This window comes from Lycorma delicatula, chromosome 1, assembly GCF_047948215.1.
Source record: "Lycorma delicatula isolate Av1 chromosome 1, ASM4794821v1, whole genome shotgun sequence".
Classification (NCBI taxonomy): Eukaryota; Metazoa; Arthropoda; class Insecta; order Hemiptera; family Fulgoridae; genus Lycorma; species Lycorma delicatula.
Window position 1 is genome coordinate 400,069,176 of NC_134455.1, and position 22,214 is coordinate 400,091,389.

The 22,214-nt window shown below is 31.5% G+C and overlaps 1 protein-coding gene across 1 annotated transcript in view; it reads left to right on the forward strand.

Annotated features, from left to right (window-relative positions):
• The first annotated feature begins 323 nt into the window (after positions 1-323).
• The window catches only part of LOC142317409 (serine-protein kinase ATM-like), a 61,376-nt gene continuing 39,485 nt past the window's right edge, over positions 324-22,214 (forward strand). Inside the window, exons 1-2 of the mRNA XM_075353960.1 lie at positions 324-641; positions 16,820-16,934. Of these exons, the coding sequence (XP_075210075.1) occupies positions 16,844-16,934 (91 nt within the window). The 5' untranslated portion in view covers positions 324-641; positions 16,820-16,843. The remainder of the gene's footprint in view (positions 642-16,819; positions 16,935-22,214) is intronic.

Sequence of the window (22,214 nt, forward strand, 5' to 3'; positions counted from 1 at the left end):
GTCATGCCATGCCATGCCTGACCGTAATTCGGACATCGACGTGCTACATATTTATTTTAACGAAGACGATATAGATGAAATTATTGTGAACCGTGCAAGGAAAGAAATCAGCTGATCCGGAAGCTTGAACGATGAACTACAACTTATTTTGTATTTTAGAAGAGATTTGGAGGCCTTACTAATAGTATTTTGAGATACAAATAATTTAAGTAGAAATAAGTGCCAAGAAAAATATAGATTGAGTAGAGTGAGTGAACGAACCAACAAATTGTTACCATTCACTAAGATTGCCATCCTTTATACCGTTCATTCGTGTACGAATTATCAAATAAAGGTTATGTGTACCATTACACGTGAATTCAATGTGTATATTTTATCAAGTTATGACATTTATTGAGATGGATTAACTTGCAGTTCTGTATTTTGATTACTGTTTAATTAGTAGATAATTCTGTGGATCTTTCCAGATTTTTGCTGTTTTTACAGAACTGATTATTTAACTATGGCAGCGGATAATTCAAATGTTCTGTGCTTTAAGGGCAGCAATTACATGCGACAGCGACTCTTATTATCGGTTGTCAGTGGTAAGGCTATCAGAATTACTGATATAAGAACTCCGGATGATGAACCTGGTTTAAAAGGTAAGATTTGAGTAGCTTTTAAGTATAAAATTCGAATTTTTTCTAAAGGTAGTGTTAAGACTAAAAATGCTTAACTTTCGTCAAGAAAGTCGAGCGTTAATTACCTTTTTTGTCAACTGATTTAATTTACTTCGTAAGGTCAAAACTTGTGAGGTAAGAATACAGTGTAAAAATCTACCCTTGTGTATAATACTAAGTCTGGCATGTATGTATATATATTCAAGCCTAGATGAAGTTAGTCTTTCTACCACACAGATCGGGGTTGTATTTATTAAATGACTTATTTATTATATGCTATTACTTAAATTATAATTTATTGAAGCTTATATGTCAAATATACAGGATTTAAAAAAAATATATACAAAGATTTATTAGAAAATTAATAAGAAAATGAAAAAAACATTTGTTCTGTATGTGTCTCTTAAGTCTTGTCACACAGTTGAAGTTGTTATACGATATGGTTTCAAAATCATGAAGAATCTTAAGGCAAGAACTATATTTACATCACTTTGCTGTAATAACTTATGTATAGGTTTTTTCAGATTGGTAGAAATTTTTCTTTGAATATTGGCTATGGCCGTACACCATTTTTAACCATATTCTGCTATAAGCTTTCACTGTAACAACCGTTTCCTCGATTGAATAAGGTATTTTAGATATACACAACTGCAAAGAACAGAACTACTATATTTAATCATGAACAGTTATGCTGACAACATTAGAAAAAAGTAGTAACAAACAACCAATAGTAGTAGCAGGATTAAAGGTGATACTCAAATAACTGCAGTTTGAGCTGGCTTAGTTCAGTTTTCAGTTGTTCACTTGGTATAATATCAGTGTTGATGGAAGTTTGTGCATCTTATCACTGGACAGTGCTTTCTGTATTTAAATTCTTTAAACTTTTATCTTTTGTAAATACTATTGAATTTTTGTAATGATCTTCTTTCAAAATATGAAATAAATTTACTGCGACTCTTAGATAAAATGTCAAATGGAACGTGGCTAGAAGTTAATGAGACTGGTACAGCATTTTCTTTTACACCAGGATCTTTGATTGGTGGTTCTCTTATTCATGAATGTTGTCGACTACGTGGTACAGGTTATTATTTCGAAGTAATTTTAGCATTAGCACCTTTTTGTAAAAAATCTCTCAATATTACACTTAGAGGGGTTACTAATAATCAAGTAAGTTTATTTTTTAAGATATTTCTATATATTTATATATATATATTACTTTACTGAAATTAATCTTTTTTAAGATTTATGTTATTTCTCTGTACTGTTAAATTATATTTAAATTCTATTAAATAAAAGATATGTCTTATCTCAATATTCTGTACTAGGTTAATCTTGAAGAATCTTGTAAAGCTGCATGAAACCAGTCAAATGATTGAATTCATATTATTCAAGTAGGCAAGTTTTAGAATATTTAAAACAAATTGTTACAGGCTAAAGATATAAATGGGTTAATTAAATGAAAGAGTTGGGACTAGAAAGAGAATCTTGCAAAGCTGCATGAAACCAGTTAAATGATTGAATTCATATTATTCAAGAGGCAAGTTTTAGAATATTTAAAACAAATTGTTACAGGCTAAAGATATAAATGGGTTAATTAAATGAAAGAGTTGGGACTAGAAAGAGAATCTTGTAAAGCTGCATGAAACCAGTCAAATGATTGAATTAATATTATTCAAGTAGGCAAGTTTTAGAATATTTAAAACAAATTGTTACAGGCTAAAGATATAAATGGGTTAATTAAATGAAAGAGTTGGGACTAGAAAGAGAATCTTGTAAAGCTGCATGAAACCAGTCAAATGATTGAATTCATATTATTCAAGTAGACAAGTTTTAGAATTTTTAAAACAAATTGTTACAGGCTAAAGATATAAATGGGTTAATTAAATGAAAGAGTTGGGACTAGAAAGCGAATCTTGTAAAGCTGCATGAAACCAGTCAAATGATTGAATTCATATTATTCAAGTAGGCAAGTTTTAGAATATTTAAAACAAATTGTTACAGGCTAAAGATATAAATGGGTTAACTAAATGAAAGAGTTGGGACTAGAAAGAGAATCTTGTAAAGCTGCATGAAACCAGTCAAATGATTGAATTCATATTATTCAAGTAGACAAGTTTTAGAATTTTTAAAACAAATTGTTACAGGCTAAAGATATAAATGGGTTATTTAAATGAAAGAGTTGGGACTAGAAAGAGAATCTTGTAAAGCTGCATGAAACCAGTCAAATGATTGAATTCATATTATTCAAGTAGACAAGTTTTAGAATTTTTAAAACAAATTGTTACAGGCTAAAGATATAAATGGGTTAATTAAATGAAAGAGTTGGGGCTAGAAAGCGAATCTTGTAAAGCTGCATGAAACCTGTCAAATGATTGAATTCATATTATTCAAGTAGGCAAGTTTTAGAATATTTAAAACAAATTGATACAGGCTAAAGATATAAATGGGTTAACTAAATGAAAGAGTTGGGACTAGAAAGAGAATCTTGTAAAGCTGCATGAAACCAGTCAAATGATTGAATCATATTATTCAAGTAGGCAAGGTTTAGAATATTTAAAACAAATTGTTACAGGCTAAAGATATAAATGGGTTAATTAAATGAAAGAGTTGGAACTAGAAAGCGAATCTTGTAAAGCTGCATGAAACCAGTCAAATGATTGAATTCATATTATTCAAGTAGGCAAGTTTTAGAATTTTTAAAACAAATTGTTACAGGCTAAAGATATAAATGGGTTATTTAAATGAAAGAGTTGGGACTAGAAAGAGAATCTTGTAAAGCTGCATGAAACCAGTCAAATGATTGAATTCATATTATTCAAGTAGGCAAGTTTTAGAATATTTAAAACAAATTGTTACAGGCCAAAGATATAAATGGGTTAATTAATTGAAAGAGTTGGGATTAGAAAGAGAATCTTATAAAGCTGCATGAAACCAGTCAAATGATTGAATTCATAATATTCAAGTAGGCAAGTTTTAGAATATTTAAAACAAATTGTTACAGGCTAAAGATATAAATGGGTTAATTAAATGAAAGAGTTGGGACTAGAAAGAGAATCTTGTAAAGCTGCATGAAACCAGTCAAATGATTGAATTCATATTATTCAAGTAGGCAAGTTTTAGAATATTTAAAACAAATTGTTGGTAGGCTGGAAATTTAAAAAGAGAAATGGATAGGATAAATGTGGGTGTAGTAGGAATTAGTGAGGTTCGGTGGTAAGAGGAAGGCGACTTTTGGTCAGGTGATTTTAGAATAATAAACTCAGCTTCAAATAATGGGCAGGCAGGAGTAGGTTTCATAATGAACAAGAAGATAGGGAAGAGAGTAGAATATTTCAAAACGCATAGCAATAGAATCATTGTAATAAGGATAAAATCAAAACCTAAACCGACGATTGTTAACGTCTATATGCCTACAAGCGCCCATGATGATGATGACGTAGAGTGTGTATACGAAGAGATTGATGAAGCAATTAAACACGTAAAAGAAGATGAAAATTTAATAATAGTTGGAGATTGGAATGCAAGCATTGGAGAAGGCAAGGAAGGAAATATAGTGGGTGAATACGGGCTGGGCAAAAGGAATGAAAGAGGGGACAGACTTATAGAGTTTTGCACAAAGTATAATTTAGTAATTGCCAACACCCAATTTAAAAATCATATTAGAAGAATATACACTTGGAAAAAGCCAGGCGATACTGCAAGGCATCAGATAGATTATATCATGTTTAAGCAAAGATTTATGAATCAACTCGTTGACTCAAAACTTACCCTGAATCAGACATTGATAGCGACCATAATTTGGTGATAATGAAATATAGATTGGGAGTTAAAAACCTGAAGAAAAGGTGTCAGATGAATCGGTGGAATTTAGAGAAGCTTGAGGAAGAGGAGGTAAAGAAGATTTTTGAGGAGGACATTGCAAGAGGTCTAAATAAAAAAGATAAGGTAGAAAATGTAGAAGAAGAATGGGAGAATGTTAAAAAGGAAATTATTAAATCAGCAGAAGCGAACTTAGGCGAAACAAAGAGAACTGGTAGAAAACCTTGGGTTTCAGACAATATATTGCAGCTGATGGATGAACGTAGAAAATATAAGAATGCTAGTGATGAAGAAAGTAAAAGGAACTACCGACAATTAAGAAAAGCTATAAACAGGAAGTGCAAACTAGCGATAGAAGAGTGGATTAAAGAAAACTGTTCAGAAGTGGAAAGAGAAATGAACATTGGTAAAATAGACGGAGCATACAGGAAAGTTAAGGAAAATTTTGGGGTACATAAATTAAAATCTAATAATGTGTTAAACAAAGATGGTACACCAAAATGTAATACGAAAGGTAAAGTCGATAGATGGGTGGAATATATTGAAGAGTTATACGGAGGAAATGAATTAGAAAATGGTGTTATAGAGGAAGAAGAGGAAGTTGAGGAGGATGAAATGCGAGAAACAATACTGAGATCTGAATTTAAGAGAGCATTAAAAGATTTAAATGGCAGAAAGGCTCCTGGAATAGACAGAATACCTGTAGAATTACTGCGCAGTGCAGGTGAGGAAGCGATTGATAGATTATACAAGCTGGTGTGTAATATTTATGAAAAAGGGGAAGCTCTGTCAGACTTCAAAAAAAGTGTTACAGTCATGATACCAGAGAAAGCAGGGGCAGATAAATGTGAAGAATACAGAACAATTAGTTTAACTAGTCATGCATAAAAAATCTTAACTAGAATTCTATACAGAAGAATTGAGAGGAGAGTGGAAGAAGTGTTAGGAGAAGACCAATTTGGTTTCAGGAAAAGTATAGAAAGCAATTGTAGGCCTCAGATTAATAGTAGAAGAAATATTAAAGAAAAACAAACCAACATACTTGGCGTTTATAGACCTAGAAAAGGCATTCGATAACGTAGACTGGAATAAAATGTTCAGCATTTGAAAAAAATTAGGGTTCAAATACAGAGATATAAAAGAATAATTGCTAACATGTACAGGAACCAAACCGCAACAGTAATAATTGAAGAACATAAGAAAGAAGCCGTAATAAGAAAGGGAGTCCGACAAGGATGTTCCCTATCCCCGTTACTTTTTAATCTTTACATGGAACTAGCAGTTAATGATGTTAAAGAACAATTTAGATTCTGAGTAACAGTACTAGGTGAAAAGATAAAGATGCTACGATTTGCTGATGATATAGTAATTCTAGCCGAGAGTAAAAAGGATTTAGAAGAAACAATGAATGGCATAGATGAAGTCCTACGCAAGAACTATCGCATGAAAATAAACAAATACAAAACAAAAGTAATGAAATGTATTAGAAATAACAAAGATGGACCACTGAATGTGAAAATAGGAGGAGAAAAGATTATGGAGGTAGAAGAATTTTGTTATTTGGGAAGTAGAATTACTAAAGATGGACGAAGCAGGAGCGATATAAAATGCCGAATAGCACAAGCGAAACGAGCCTTCAATCAGAAATATAATTTGTTAACATCAAAAATTAATTTAAATGTCAGGAAAAAATTTTTGAAAGTATATGTTTGGAGTATCGCTTTATATGGAAGTGAAGCTTGGACAATCGAAGTATCTTAGAAGAAAAGATTAGAAGCTTTTGAAATGTGGTGCTACAGGAGAATGTTAAAAATTAGATGGGTGGATAAAGTGACAAATGAAGAGGCAAATAGATGAAGAAAGAAGCATTTGGAAAAATATAGTTAAAAGAAGAGACAGACTTATAGGCCATATACTAAGGCATCCTGGAATAATCGCTTTAATATTGGAAGGACAGGTAGAAGGAAAAAATTGTGTAGGCAGGCCACATTTGGAATACGTTAAACAAATTGTTAGGGATGTAGGATGTAGGGGGTATACTGAAATGAAACGACTAGCACTAGATAAGGAATCTTGGAGAGCTGCATCAAACCAGTCAAATGACTGAAGACAAAAAAAAAACTAATAATATTATAATAATTTTAAATCTGGTTAAATTTTTACAAAATTTTCAAGTAATTTCACATAAAACAATGGAAGATCAATGTTCCACAGGAATTTATGTGAATGAAGAGTGCCAAAAAACAGTGTTTAGTACAGTGCCAAAAGAACTCATTAAAATTTGTGAATTTAATGATGAAAAACCAACTTATTTTTTAACGTGTTAATTCAGGTGTCACTAGTGTTTGTAATATCATGAAAAAAAGCTTAAAATAATATTAGAGCAAGCTTTTAAAGAACACATTTTTCCAAATTTAAATTTAGTTCCTGGAAAGTCTCTTTGTGTTAACTGTTTCAAAAGTATTTTTTCTCAGCAGAACAAAGAACTACATGAATGACAAGACCAAGAGCAATTCAATCCCTCACATTACAATATTGTACAATTGCATGCTGTTTGTAGCATTTTGAGTGTATCACCTCCATCAAAATTGAAAAAATTAAGCTTGGATAATCAAAGGCCATGAGCATTCAAATTTAAAATAAGTAAGTTATCTGAAATATTAAACAAGAATCTTGAATTGTTTTGACTCAAAAGTTTTTGAAAATGAAAATCCAGCTCAATCTTCATCACATGAATATGATCTTATTTTAAAACTAAAAAAAAAAGTATTCTGCCATCTAAAGAAGATAAGGTTAAAATTATTAGTTTACTTCCCCAATCTTGGACCAGATCTAAAATAATATCAGAGTTCAATGTGTCTGAGCATTTGGTTAGAGTTACTAGAGAGTTAGTTAATGAGCAAGGCATTCTACCAGAATTAGGTAAAAGACAAAAAACAGTAATTAGTAATGACACATTATTTTATGAAGATGACAATAATAGCAGGATGAGTCCTGATAAAAAGGATTGTGTTAGCACGTGTGTTGATGGTGTCAAAGTGCATAAGCAAAAGCGCCTTGTTCTGATAAACTTAAATGAATTGTATGTCTCCTTTAAAAGTGAAAATCCTGAGAAAAAAATTTGAAGATCAAAGTTCTGCAAACTCATCCAAACTGGTGTATCTTGGCTGGTGCGTCCGGGACTCGTACAGTTTTTATCTGCCCTCCCCCCCACCAGAACATCAAACTCATGATTGATGGCCCCAAACTTAATGTTGATTATAAGGACTTAGTAGACAACTTTGTGACAAGGATAACTACAGATGTATGATGAATGTGTGCACCAAATGTCCAGGTAAGCAGGCAGTGTTTGACATGCTCAACTTTTCTGAAGAGCATAATGTGTTGCCAGATACAATAATGTACAAACAGTGGGTAACAGCGGATAGGGCAGAGATGATTATTGTTGTTCAGATCAAAGATGAGTTTTTCAAATCATTAGAAAAATTGAAAACGCTGAAAAATCACAATTTCATGTCAAAATATCAAGCTCTGTTTTTCAAAGAGAAAAAAATCAGAATTATGTGAAGAAGAATGTTTGGTGTTTGTAGACTTTGCAGAAAAGTTTTCACTTTTTGTTCAAGATGTGATACAAAGCTTTCATCGGGTCAACAGCCAAGCCACAGTTTACCCTTTTGTGTTCTGTTTCAAGGAAAATGATGTATTAAAACACAAAAGTGTCTGTATTTTAAGTGATCAGTTGAAGCACGATACAGCAACATTTTATTGCTTTAAAAAATTTTTAACAGACGATATCAAGGAAGTACACATCAAAACATTAAAAAACACCTATTTTACTGATAGTGCTTCAAGTCAGTATAAAAATAAAAAGAATTTTGCTAATTTGTGCAGTCACAAAAGAGACCTCAACCTTGAAGCTGAATGGCACTTCTTTGGATCATCCCACAGGAAAAACATCTGTGATGATTTGGGAGGAACAACAAAACAAGATATGTCAAAGGCAAGCCTGCAAAGGCAATTAAACAGTCAGATACTAAATGTTGATAAAATGTATTCATTTTGTAATCACAAGCTGAAAAATTGAGAAATCTGGAACTTTTGTTAATCAGCAACTCTTGACTATACGAATAATACTAATCTAATAGTATGATTAATAAAGTGACTTTTACTCTATCCTAATATTTCATGTAAGATTGTTGAATTAATAATTGTATAAATATTTGATGTTAATAAAAACTAATTTCTCAGCAATTGCTTAAGTGTCCTCTTTATTAAAGAATTGGATTATCGTATCTCATTTTCAAATGAAGTAAGTTTAAATGATCTGCAGAAAAAACTGTGTATATGTAATTTAATAGGTGTACAAGGAAGTCATATGGCACCTACATCAGATTTTTGTATAAAGGCAAAAGTTATTTAGTGTCATGGCTACTAAAAAATGCTTAACAACAAATTAATGTATTATACATAATTTTTACACGAGAACTCTAGAAGTTACTCTAAAAATTTAGAATTTAACTAGAAATTTATCTACAATCCAGGTTTGTAACTAATGCAGTAATGTTAATGAAATTATTTATAAAAACTGATTTTTCTACATGTTTTTATTCTTTCTTACTCCTTTGCAGTGATCTCTGCTTTATCAGAATGCTTTGTGGAAATTAATTAAAAAAAAAATTAAAATTACAAAGAAGTATGTTACCATTTCTTTCAGTCACTAATATAAAATGCAGTGAGTGGAAAAGTAAATTTTTATAAACAATATAATCAGCTGCTAGAGTGCAATTTTACTAGGCTATAAAGTTGTAGTTGATCTTGTCATTATCAATTTTCATAATGATTTTTGTGTTTTTTTTATGTTCAGTTTCAGTTTATGTTCAGTTTGCTGGACAGTTAGCAACAGGGCATATACATTTTAAAAGTATAATGAAGACTATTGTAGCTGTCTTCCATCTTTAGGCTTTACCTTTAGTATGGGGGAAGAAAAAATTGAAGGAAGTACAATTTTAGAATGTTTATCTTTGAGCACTCTTAAATAAAGAATCTTAAAACTCCAACTGATGTATTTGGTTTGACAGATCACTACTCATTCATTAGTCCTATAATAATTTTTATTAAAGAAAGTATGTTCTATAATGAGGAAATTACTTTCAAAATTAGATTGTGGTAAATTCATTATAGGAAAGTCTAGTCTCAGAAATATTTTACTCAAGTTGAGATGGAATTTAGATGGATAAAGCAAAGTAACAGATCATCAAGCTCAATGTAGCCCAGTAGTTTTTATATACGAGATCTATCCGGAAAGTATCTGATCTCATGCTGTAGTTGGTGTAAGAGTTAAGTATGGTCAATAGTGATTTTGAATATGTTTGATCAAAGTACTCTCCCAAAATATCTCTCTTTTTCTTCAAAGTACTCCCCTTTGGAAGCCACAACCTATTGCCAGTGATGTTCCCACTTTTGAAAGCACTCCTTGTATTCTTTCTGAATAGCTAACAGTTACTTCATTGAACTCTTGTTAAATTCCTCTAGGTCATCAAATCTTGTTTCTTTTAGAGAATCTTTCTCGTAAGTTTGTTGTAATCACAAGGAGATAAAGACTGTATTGGAACTGATGATGTTGCAAAAATTCTGTGTTTCATTAGAAATTGCTGAATAAGTTGCAATAAATATGCAGATGCATTGTCGTGATGAAGCAAATTTTGTGATTTGTGCCACTTTTCCATAAATCAGGCTCTTTCTTTCTCACTGTGTCAAGGAATCACTTCAGAAATTTTAAGTGTTACTTTTTGTTCAGAAGCTGACCTTTTCTACCTTCCTTGTCAAAATAAAAAGTAACTGTTGCTTTTTGTGCATTTTTGGCTTATGGCTCTTCTTTTACAAAGATTGGATTTTCGACTCAGATCAAAATGTAAACCTATGACTCGTGCCCCGTAGTGGCCTTTTTGAACATTTCTGGCTTGTTTCTACTACTTCCAAATTGTCTTGAGTGACTTCATTTGATAATTCTTCTGAACTTCTGTCAGTAACAATGGAACAAATTTTACAGCCACATGGTTTGTCCTTATTTCATGGTTCACAATTTCTGAAATTAGTTTTTGGAATTCAGTCTCTCTTAAACACTACTGAACAATTATTTTCATTAATTAAAATTTCAACTTTTCCACATTTTCAGGATTTTTTTTTGTTTTTGCAGGCCTTCCAAAACACGGGGTAATTTTATTTAACTGAAGTTCAATAACTTTTAAATCTCCTAAATTGCTCTTTAATTTGTGTATTACTCATAAATCCATTGGCATAAATTTTATGTATATTAGCCATGGTTTCTGAACAAAAATATCCAGTTTTTATGGCAAAATTTAATAAAGACTTTGTACTTTGTGCATTCTGATCTTATGAAATACAGTGAACACAAATGCTAGTAGCAGTAACACTACAGGATACTACTGCTGACTGAATAATTCAATTGGATACACTGTTTGGTTAGATATTTGTGAGGGTGCAACCAACATTGAGCATTAGTGTACACATATGGCACTATGATAAAATTACAGCACAAAGTTGGATATTTTCCAAATAGGTCTTGTATGCCTTATATTCATGGTTCACAAGCTCAGAGTAAGAGATGAGTGCATATAATAGAAGATAAGATTTGTATTCTGATTTCTGAAAGTTCGTGATTGATTATTATACATGTAAGTTATGAAGTGGGCTTTATTTTGAGCATGCTGATAATGTTGAAGTGTAATGATTAAGTTAAGGTTATTATAATGAAATGACTTTTAATAATTACTTGTGGTTTCTTGAAAAATGTAAAAACCTTTTTTTAAATCTGCTTTGTTTGGGTGAAAGGTTATTGTAGACAATTTTTGATTGTGCACCCTACCACAATGTTCAAATTTTAAAATTCCCCAATTTTAATATATCCAAATGGAATTGAAAGATTGACTTAAGCAGAAAAATATTCCATGTAGTAAGTTGACATTAAAAAAATTGAGTTTTATTATTTAAATTAGTCAGTAGAGAGCAATATAAAATGTTATACAGTAGATAAAATTTTAAGTGAATATGCTCATTCCATTTGATGGTTCCTCCACACCATCCTAGGCTTATTCATTTAGAAGTTATATGGGCTGAAGTAAAAACCTGGTTTACGATAAATAATACCACTTATAATTTTACGACATGAAAAAATTATTTAATTAAACAATTTTTCCACTATATAGAAAGCTGGAAGAAAACGTGCAAAGAGATGTATATAGGAAAGCTTTAATGTCCTTTTCAATTGAAGTTAATCAGAATAAATCCAACAGCAAAGCTTTTATAAAAAAAATGAATTGGAATTTTTAGTTGAATTACTGAAGATTTCATCAAATTAGATGAATAAACAGCAAATAAAATATCTATTCTAAATTGAATTATTTTTAAAGTTAATTTATTTTAACAAAATTTGCATGAAGATAAATTTTAACAGATTTCAAAAATGGTCCCATATAAATTTTAATGAAATCCAATGATAATATTAGGAAAAATACCAAAACCCCTGATTTTTTTAGTGTATGTTATGCATTATCTGTCTGCGATGTTAGTAAACCAGTTTTGATAGTTTTTTTTTTTTTAATTGAAAGAATATGCTTTCAGAATGGTCTCATATAAATTTTAACCAAATCCGATGATAATCTTAGGAAAAACTAAAAAACTGAACCTCTTGACACCCTTAGCTGCTGACTGCTTGCAGCAGTACTGTGTTTCTCTGTTTCCTGTATGATCAGGATATTAATAACTATCTATATTATCACTGTTTAGTCTCTGTGGAGATATCATGGCATTTCTTTTTCTATTTTACTTCCGTAAACAATCATTCCTTTTTTCCTTGGCTACTTTCCTCTAAACTACATTCAAATATTAAATCTACATTTAATATTTATATAAAATGGTAAAAAAGTCTATTATTCCTAATTGCAATATTATTATATATATTTATGTTTATATTATCTAATAATAAAGATACTAGATACTACTAAAAATTGTGAAATAAAATATTTATAAAAAATAAAACTAAAAACCAACTTCAACAAATAATAGTACTATAAAGTTACTAACAATTATATTTTTATTTATTATTAAATAAAGTATTTACAACAAATAAATATTTTTGAAGTCTGTGCCAGCGAACGCCAGTTAAACAAAATAAAAACCTATGATCTATATAATACAAATCCTACTTCAAACAATGCAAAATTGGTAGTAGAAGTTTTACTACAATAAAATGTACAAAAATGTACAAAAATATACAACGATAAAATGTGACATACAAAAATATAAGAAAACTTTTCATAAATATTATTACATATATTATTACAAAGTATATATGCCTTAGCGAAATGTGAGGTGTGATCATGAGATGCTCTTTCTTTTATGCTCTTGAGATCCCATTTTACATGTGGAATCCTGTTTAGTTGCCTAGTGGTTGGTTGAGATACTCACTTTACATAACTTTATGTTTAATTTGTGTGTTGGCTGGCGCCAGCTTCAAAAATAGTTATTTGTTGTAAATCATTTTAATTTAGTTAATAAATAAAAGATATAATTATTTGTATTTTTTTAATACTATTATTTGTTGAGGTCGGTTTTTATTTTTATTTTTTATAAATTATTTTATAATAATGTAATACTACGATGATTTATTATTACACAGCATTATTGCTATAGTACAACTGTATTATTTAATGCAGCAATAAAGTACAAACATTATTTTGGAAATATTGACATTGTTATGGTTAGATATGCATTGTATTTATTTTGTAATAATTAAAGTGAAAATAGTAAAATGATATGTCATGCTTTATGCAGTTACAAAATATAAAACCTTTTCTAAAAACTAAACCAAAGTTCTATTTAAAAGTAGTTCTCTAGTTACATCACTACAAGACTTTACCAGTTTATAGTCTGCCTAGTAGACTAATTCTCTACTCACCAACTAGGCTGAACATTCATAGATAAAATATACAAGCAAGTATGCTAATACTATATAATATGCTCCTATACTATATAATATTATATACTATATAATATGCTCCTATACTATTTAGATTAAATAATGAATTTTAATTGTACAATTTTATACTTTTTTCTAATGCCTTATCACCATCATGAATAGAGAGTTTTCCATATCATTTAGTGTTAATTAAACACATTTTCCACATGTGAAATTGTCACCCACCAATAAATTATATTTAATGCAATTAAATGTTAAGGAAGAAATATCAGATGGCAGAGGATATTTTAACATGCATCTGAAACCTGAACCTGAACTTCTTTTATGATAGATTGGAGTACCATATATATTTTTCTACTTGATGCTTTTTTATTCACAAGAAATATTTGTTTACTTTATTTTATTAATTTAAACATAGGATTGCCTAAAACATGTTTGTAACTATCGAATATCGATAACAATCAGTTGTTGAAAATGCATTTTTTCTAGTTAACTTCAGTTTTCTGGATCTTGCACATAATTACTTCAAAACAGGTAATATATAGAAAATAGTATTGATGGCTCCATTATTGCACAATTCTTTGCAAGCAAGTCCAAAATCAGAATGTACATTCACCAATAATGTGGCTTTTTATTCTAGAATAATAAACAAACATTCAGTAATGGGTTTTTTTTTGGGCTGGACTAATAGTCCATGGAACATGGTGAAGTATTAATAACACACTTCATTGCTAAATTGCCTTCTCATTTTTCCATGTACACATTGCAAAGAAGTAAAATGTATCTAATAAAAATAGATGCTAAATAAATCCATGTGAAATCACAAACAGATCAAAGTACAAGGTTTGATAAAAAAAATATGTGGAATTTTAGTTTTTCTCAAAAAATCTTTTGTTCATCAATTTTGATTTTATCACCTTCAAAATACTCCTTTTAAGGTATACATTTTTGCTAGTGCTTTTGCAATTTTTGAGCATCTTTGCAATGGAATTTCTGGTATGGCGTTTAGTTCCTTCAGATGATCTATTCAGTGTTGTCAAAACATCATCTCATGGTTCTTTTCAGCTTGGAAAATAGAAAGAAGTTACAGGGGGCCATGTCTGGCAAATACAGAGGCTGAGGCATCATAACAGTGTTATTTTATTCAATTCATGAACAAGCAATGAAGTGTGAGCAGGTGCATTATCATGACACTTGGCAAAGCACCCTGTTGTCTCATCCCCCTCTCCTCTGCCATGAGACTCTGGGGCAGTATCCTGGTGATGACAAACACAGCCTCGCTGGAAACTGTCCAATAGGCATGTGCGATCTGCAAAGCCAGCATCCGCTGCAAGCCATCCAGGAGCTCCCTGGCCTGCCTAGTACTAAGACCCCCTAGCCCAAACTGGTACCCCGTACAGACAGACCAAGCATGCCACTGAAGCAAGAAGTCTCCTTCTTCTGGTGGATTGATGGATGGACCACCCCAATTCTGCATCAGCTTGGCTAGGGCATTAGCTTCTCCTAGCCTTGTTTACTGTTTCTCAGACATGCTCCTGGAACAACCTTTGATGGTCAAGCCACACTCCAAGGTATTTTACCTTACATGAGGTCAGGACTTCGGTTGCACCGACACGTAATGTGATGGGGTCAAGTTTACATTTCCTAGCCATGACCACTGCCTCAGTCTTCTGCTTTGCAAGCTTCAGTCCCCTCATAGCGAGCTGGTCGTTCACCATACAGATCGCCGTAGTGCCCTGCTTTGTGACTTCCAGTTCTGTTTTGCCGACAACCAGTGCCAGATCACCTTCCAGGTACTTGATCCTCAGCACACCATCATAAGCAATATTCCAGAGCAAAGGGCCGAGTACCGACCCCTGTGTGACACCACATACCACCTCATATGTAACTGACAGCCCCTCCATGCTGGCAACCACAAACTTGTTACTCAAGTACTGGCCAACCAACCCCCTGAGGTACGCACTCACGCCACGCACCTCAAGCTCATCCATAACAACATGCCAGGGCAGGCTATTAAAGGCATTTTCAACGTCTAGGAGGATAACAACCGGTATGCTCCTAGTCTGCCAACTGCATGTGGCAGCCTCATTGACCAGCTACATCACTCAGTCGATAGCATCCACCATGGACCTGCCTATTTGGAACCTGAACTGGTTCACACTTAATCCTACCCGAGCTTCCAACTCAGTTGTCAATCTACCTACAAGGAGGGGCTTGAAAAGTTTGTTGAGCATGCTTAACAAACACAGTGGGTGATATCCAGTAGCATTACCAGATTTGCCCCTTCTCAATCAGAGCCAGCCGGACAACCTTTCATGCTCCTGGCACAAACCTGTTTGACAAGCAGTAATTAAATACATCAATAAGCTTCTCTGGAGCCACCTGAGCCAAAACCTGTACTGCCTCGCTGCTGATTCCATCAAGACCGGGAATCCTCTGTCTGTTGTCACGCTTAGCTGCTACAACAACTTCATCCTGCTTGAACAGAGGAACTACTTAATCCAGAGCAATCTCCCTCCAAGGCACCTGTTCTACCTTGGGGAATAATTTGACTATTGCGTCCACTAGATGCTCCTTAGTCAGAACAGGGAGGAAATGACCAAACTTCTTCATTACTATCTTGTAACTGTTTTATACAGCCTGGAAAATTAAAAAATTCCAACCTCGTATGTGTAATATGAGTTCTAATATTGCACAGGTGATTGTTGGAGGGCTAGGTAATGCTTATTTGCAATGAGGGTTTCTGAAAGTGCTGAGAGAAAGGTTTATTTGTGTGTGAAACAGCAACAGATATGGCAAAGTCATTTTCTATGAGATATCAGCAACACACAAGCGACTGTGGACAATTTCTTTAGCTGCTGACCACATAGTTACATTACTGGAGAACATAAAATTATTACTATATATGGTGTTATCATTTCCTGCCATGTGCATAATTGCAAGAACATAATACCATAAGTATTTTCTGCCTAAAGACCTTTTAACAGATTATTAGAATTATGTGAGTAAACGTAATGTGATAGCTAATTATAAAAGTTGTTTGTTTAATCTTTGAGATCCTCAACTGAAATACATTTTTTCAGTTTGATTACAAAGGTAATTTTATGTATTATAATTAATATTCTTATTTGTTATGAGGTTATTTCAATTTTTTATGGTTTGGTTTATTATAGAATGGTTTTGGTTTAACTAGAAATCTTTGTGAAAATTAAAAATACTGACTGCATAATTGTCTTGCACAAATGAGCAGTCTCGAATTTTTTTCGTTTTCTGTAAGTTTTTTTACAGTCAGTTGTATTATTCGATAACAATTTTCATGTATATTGTATCCATGTTATTTTAGGAAGCCGATCGAGTGACTGCAGAAATGAGGAAAGAGAAGAAGTCCAACACAGTAGGCAGAGATAAAGTAAATTACATGTCACTAATTTCTGCGATAGCCAGTAAAGCAAATGCAGGTTTGTTTTTATAGTTTGTCTTTTAAACAGTTGAATATTTCATTTTATGGGAATGATTTACCTACTGAATAGCCAGGTTTGTTATATGAGAGTCGTCCAAAATCTAATCAGCACAATATTAAAAAGGCAGGAATATTGTGAACAAAATACAGAATGTTTCTTATATTCGCTTATTTATTTCCCAAAGTCTTCATTTCTGTGTTTACATTCTTCACATTATTTTGGATATTTGAAAAGCTCTTTATAATAGAAATTCATGATAGTTTCATGAAGAATCTTATAGAGAGCTATTTGGATTACTGTTACATTCTCATGGTATTTTATTTTCATTTAGTCTTCCACAAAACTCAAGAAATGATAACTTGAAGACATTGACTTGTGATTTCAGAAAGGATGGGAATAGCTCCTATCAGTATTCTATTACAGTGAGGTGAGCAGATATTCCATAGATGACTGGCAAGGTGAGAATTGTTAGCTGTGAATGACTTCTTCTCCCTGGCTGTTTTCCTTGGTTTCTCCAGAGCCCAAAAACTCCAATTTGCACTAAACTGCCATCACTTTTGCTACCCATAACAATGTTCATGGCTTTTTGTTCATGAATTAAGATGTTCCATAATATGATTTAATTTTAAAAGTAAATTGGTGAAGCTTTCATCGATTAATGTGATATTGGATTTTATTTCTTCCTTCTCCCCATTTTATCTTTCAAGCAGTTGTGATGTGATTTTTTCTTATAGTTTGGTGGTTTACAGTCCTTGACTGTGATGTAGGGAACACAAATTATATGTTACACATCTTTATAATTAAATTAAATCTTTTCATGTGGTGTCAGTTGAGGCTCTTTGTTAGCAGAATTGATTTAAGGCTGATGTTGGATGTTAGAATTTTTGTGATGTCAAAAGAAAGTTTTAGTGACTATAAGTTTTAGAATGGAAAGCCAATGTTGTAGCAAAATCTGTTATTCTTCAAGCATTATCTCAAAAAATCATCACTCTTTAGTGTCAATATTATGTTACCCTTTTTGAATGATCTATTAAGTATTGCCTATGAAAAATCAAGCTACATGTTTCAGTGATGGTGAAAGAGAGAAGACTGCTTCTCTCTTCAATTTTGAAGACTGCTTTAAAGGTCTTCACAATAATTTACAAGATATAATGGTGAGAGGTTTGATTGATAAATAGAAATAATCTGTTTTTTTTTTGAGGTTGATATACCTATATTAAAAGAATTATACAATACAAAATTGTTGTTATTGTTGAAGAAATATGGTTTTAATTGTTCGGCATTTGTTAGTAGTGTAGACTTATCAAACTGTAAATTACACCATTTTGTTAATTAAATTGGTATTTTGTTAATTATTTATTATATAAGTTAATTCATATTACTCAGAAAGAAAATTATGGGTGTTTTTTTGACATACTCATTGTCCTAAAATTATTAAGGAATCATCAGTTTAATTTAGGTAGAAATTTCTGATGATAATATAATTATAAAAAGAAAACAAACAATTACTTCAAAAAATTATTATTGCCTTAAATTTACAGTATTACCACAAATCTAAAAAGTCATTTATTTTTGTCTAAGTGAACAGCAAAGCATTAAATATGCAGTTGAACTGTGATCTGAAACTTTTTAAAGCCAGTACTTATCATTTTCTAGAAAAAGGCAAATCAGATTTTTATTATACCGATTACACCTAACACCTTTGACATCTTGAACTTTCAACATGGCCATAATTTTAAGAATGCCTTGCAAAGTAGTTATGAGTTAAATTTATCAATACAGAAAGAAAGTTTATCAATGCTATCTAAATTGTGCACATCCATGACAGTAATCTGTAAAAATTCTTGCTCACCATTTCAGACCAGGCTGATTAATTGAAAGAATTTTGGATTGCTATTTCAAAGGATATACGTTTTCTGAAGATAACAAGACTGAACTAGGATATTTTAGAAAGCTATTTTCCCCAATTGCAGGTGTCTTTTATGACCAACTTAATCCTATAACTGTATTTCAATTCATTAAATTCTTACTGATAGACAATAATTCCCATGTGTTCAGAATGAAGGTACACAGCCTTCAGCAAATGAAGAAACTGAATACCTGATTGCTTTAAACTTTCTGAAAATGTCAATCATTTTCAGAAGAAATTAGATAAAAAAATATAATCTATACTTTACCTTCCATGATAGATGATATTTTACATGTAATTAGTGATGATTCACTATGACAGACATTCACCCGATTTGGAATATTTTTGGGTATTGTATTTAGTATTCATAACTATGTTCTTCCCTATCTATACTAAACTTTACTTAGAGAATATAAATTAATAGTTTGTTTGCAATAGTTGCATTTTACAGAACCAAAATACTAATACTAATACTCATACTGTATTCAATTAGCTTGTAGACTGAAGAATAAACTAAAATTGTGTTTGTATGAGTGATTTCATCATGATTCTGTTGAGTCATGTTCTGTGTATCAGTACAGATTCACAACACGGCCATATCTACGTACTTGCAACACTATAATCATTACTTATATATTAGTTATCATGTAATTAGTCATATAGTAGTCACATATATCCAAATGTTTATAAAATGTTATGTCTTCTCAGTTCTATTAAAACTCATCTTTTCATATGATCACTTTTTTGTTCTTGTGTTCAATTTTTGTGTTTCTGTTATGTGTTTACTTACGCTAATATTATTTAAAGCAATTTTTTTTTAAGTTTACAGGAATGTGAGTAGTGTATTCCTAGATTTGTGATTTGAGTTATCATTATTTTGACATCATGTCTAATACTGATTCAGCTGATAGTGCACGATTATTGACCCTCTGAAAAAAAGGCTGCAAAAAAGTCTGCAAGTTTAGCGGAAAAATACATAATTTTAAATGCTTTCAAAAGCGAATTACAGAGTAATCCAATAGTGTTGATTTCAGATGTAATTAGTAAAACTGCTAACATAAGTGGAAGTTGTGCTGGTTCAGTGTACAATGTGATTACGAAGTATTAATTTACTAATGAATTATGGTCTCCTGAGAAAACAAAATCCTGCAGGTCAGTTGAAGAAAAAGTTGACGATTTTGGTAAAAAGCGATTCGTAAAAAAGTACATGAAGTTTATTTTCAAAATGAACGTCGTACAATAGACAAAGTGTTATGAGTTGTAAAAGATGATAATGATGTACCAGATTTCTGAAGAACAACTTTTTATAAATCTTTAAATCATATGAATTTTACATATGAAAAATGGGGTCAGGAAAGTGCTTTAATTGGCAGGGATGATGTCATTATATGGCGAAGATATTACTGCACTGAAATTAAAAAAATGAGGCAAGAAGGCCATAGAACATATTATATGGATGAAACTTGGGTCAACGAAAAGTTTTGTTTTAAAAAATAAAGCTGTGAATGTATTAACAGAAGCCTTTCTATGTGGCTTATCAACCAGTAATAAGCTCAATTGGATAAAGGTAGGCATCTCATAATTATGCATATCGACAGTGATAGTGGGTTTGTCAATGGTATTTCTGGATTTTTGAATCTAAATGTACAGGAGACTATCATAATGAGATGAAATAGTTTGACGATGTTACCTTTTCTGGAAGACGTAATTCGGTTATTGTCTTAGACATTGTTCCTTATCTTTCTTGTAAAAAGGAAAAAATTCCAGCGTGTCTTGGAAAAACAATGATATCAAAATGTGGCTTAGTTCAAACTGAATGATTCTTGAAGAGGATGAACTTAAGGTCTAATCATCGCAAAGGTTTTCACTTATTAAAAGTAGTTTTAATGTGTGTAAAATTTATGAGTTAGAAAGATTCAGTGGTAAAACCGTGCTTCAATTACCTCCCTATCATTGTGAATTCAGTCCAATTGAGTTAATTTGGGGACAAATCAAAAGTTATGTAGTATCAGAAAATACTACTTTTAAAATATCTGATGTTAAAAATTTATGCTTAAAAGCCATCAATAAATGAGCCAGCGGGAATGGAAAAACTCTATAAAACATGTAACGGATGCTGTTGAACCAAATTATTGGGAATTTGATAAGATAATAGAAAACAAAATTGAGCCTCTCATTGTATCTCTTATTACTGACAGCACTATGGATTTCTTGCAGTCAAATTACGATAACTGTACTGAATTATTTATTTATTGTCACAAAAATTTTTTAAAAATATTAGTGAACTTTTACTGTTAATGGACAGACAATTTCATAACTCTTAAAAACTCAAGGAAACTACCTAACAACAAACAATTGTAATAAATAAAATACTCATGGGTTATGTGCCAAAGAAGGTAGGAAATATTTTTTGATCATTTAACATGTCTTAATTTATTTAAATTTAAAATATATGTATAATTTTTGTAAAATATGAGTGCATGGTTACTGAATATTAGCGTTGTATAGTGTTTTTATATGCATAGGAGGTGCTTGTGAATCGGCTGCCTGAACACTCATACGCACAGTTGGTTTACTTCTACTCTATAAGCTAACTGAATTAGATATAATTTTCGTCCCAAAAAATAAAATCATCATTAGATGAGTATCTAATAAGATAGTTTACCTTTTTGTCAGTAAACCGTATTAATTAATTAGCTGCAACATTCTGTAAATATTAAAAGTTACTTGATTAATAACAAATTAAATTAATAGAATAATAAGATTTTGTTTTAATGTGCTGTAGTACAGTAAGGCCATGGTCCTACAATTGTAGGTTAGATGACATTGCAACAATATTTGCCAGATTAAGAGGGATGTGTACCATTTATTTACTGTAAGTAAGTGTGTCGGAGATAATGTAAATGCTGATCATTTTAGGTAACTAATCACTTGATTTGTTGCAAGAGATATAACTAGAATGGTTTCAGCAGGACTGTCTAACAGTGCTGTTGAAGTGAGAAACTGGCTCAACATGATTCTTAAATAAAATTGATTCCTAAATCGATTGTCTTGGCTGTGTGGATTGATTTGATCTGAATCCCTTTGATTTCTTATTTTGTGGTATAATAAAATTCAAAGTTTAATCCAGATCATCTCAAGCAAAGCATTTTATATTAATTTTTATTTCAGAGTAAAAAATGCCCTTTCAGTGAAGGGTAGCTCTGTTAAAATAAGAAATGTAATGTCTTCTCAAGATTACGTGTTGGTTTTTATGCATGTAAATTAAAAATTGTGTAGATAATAATGGGTGCAGTGTATTTGCATACAATTTCTTTGCCCAAACTTTGTTGTCATTCTGTTCAATCTCAAGCAAGACTTGTTTACTG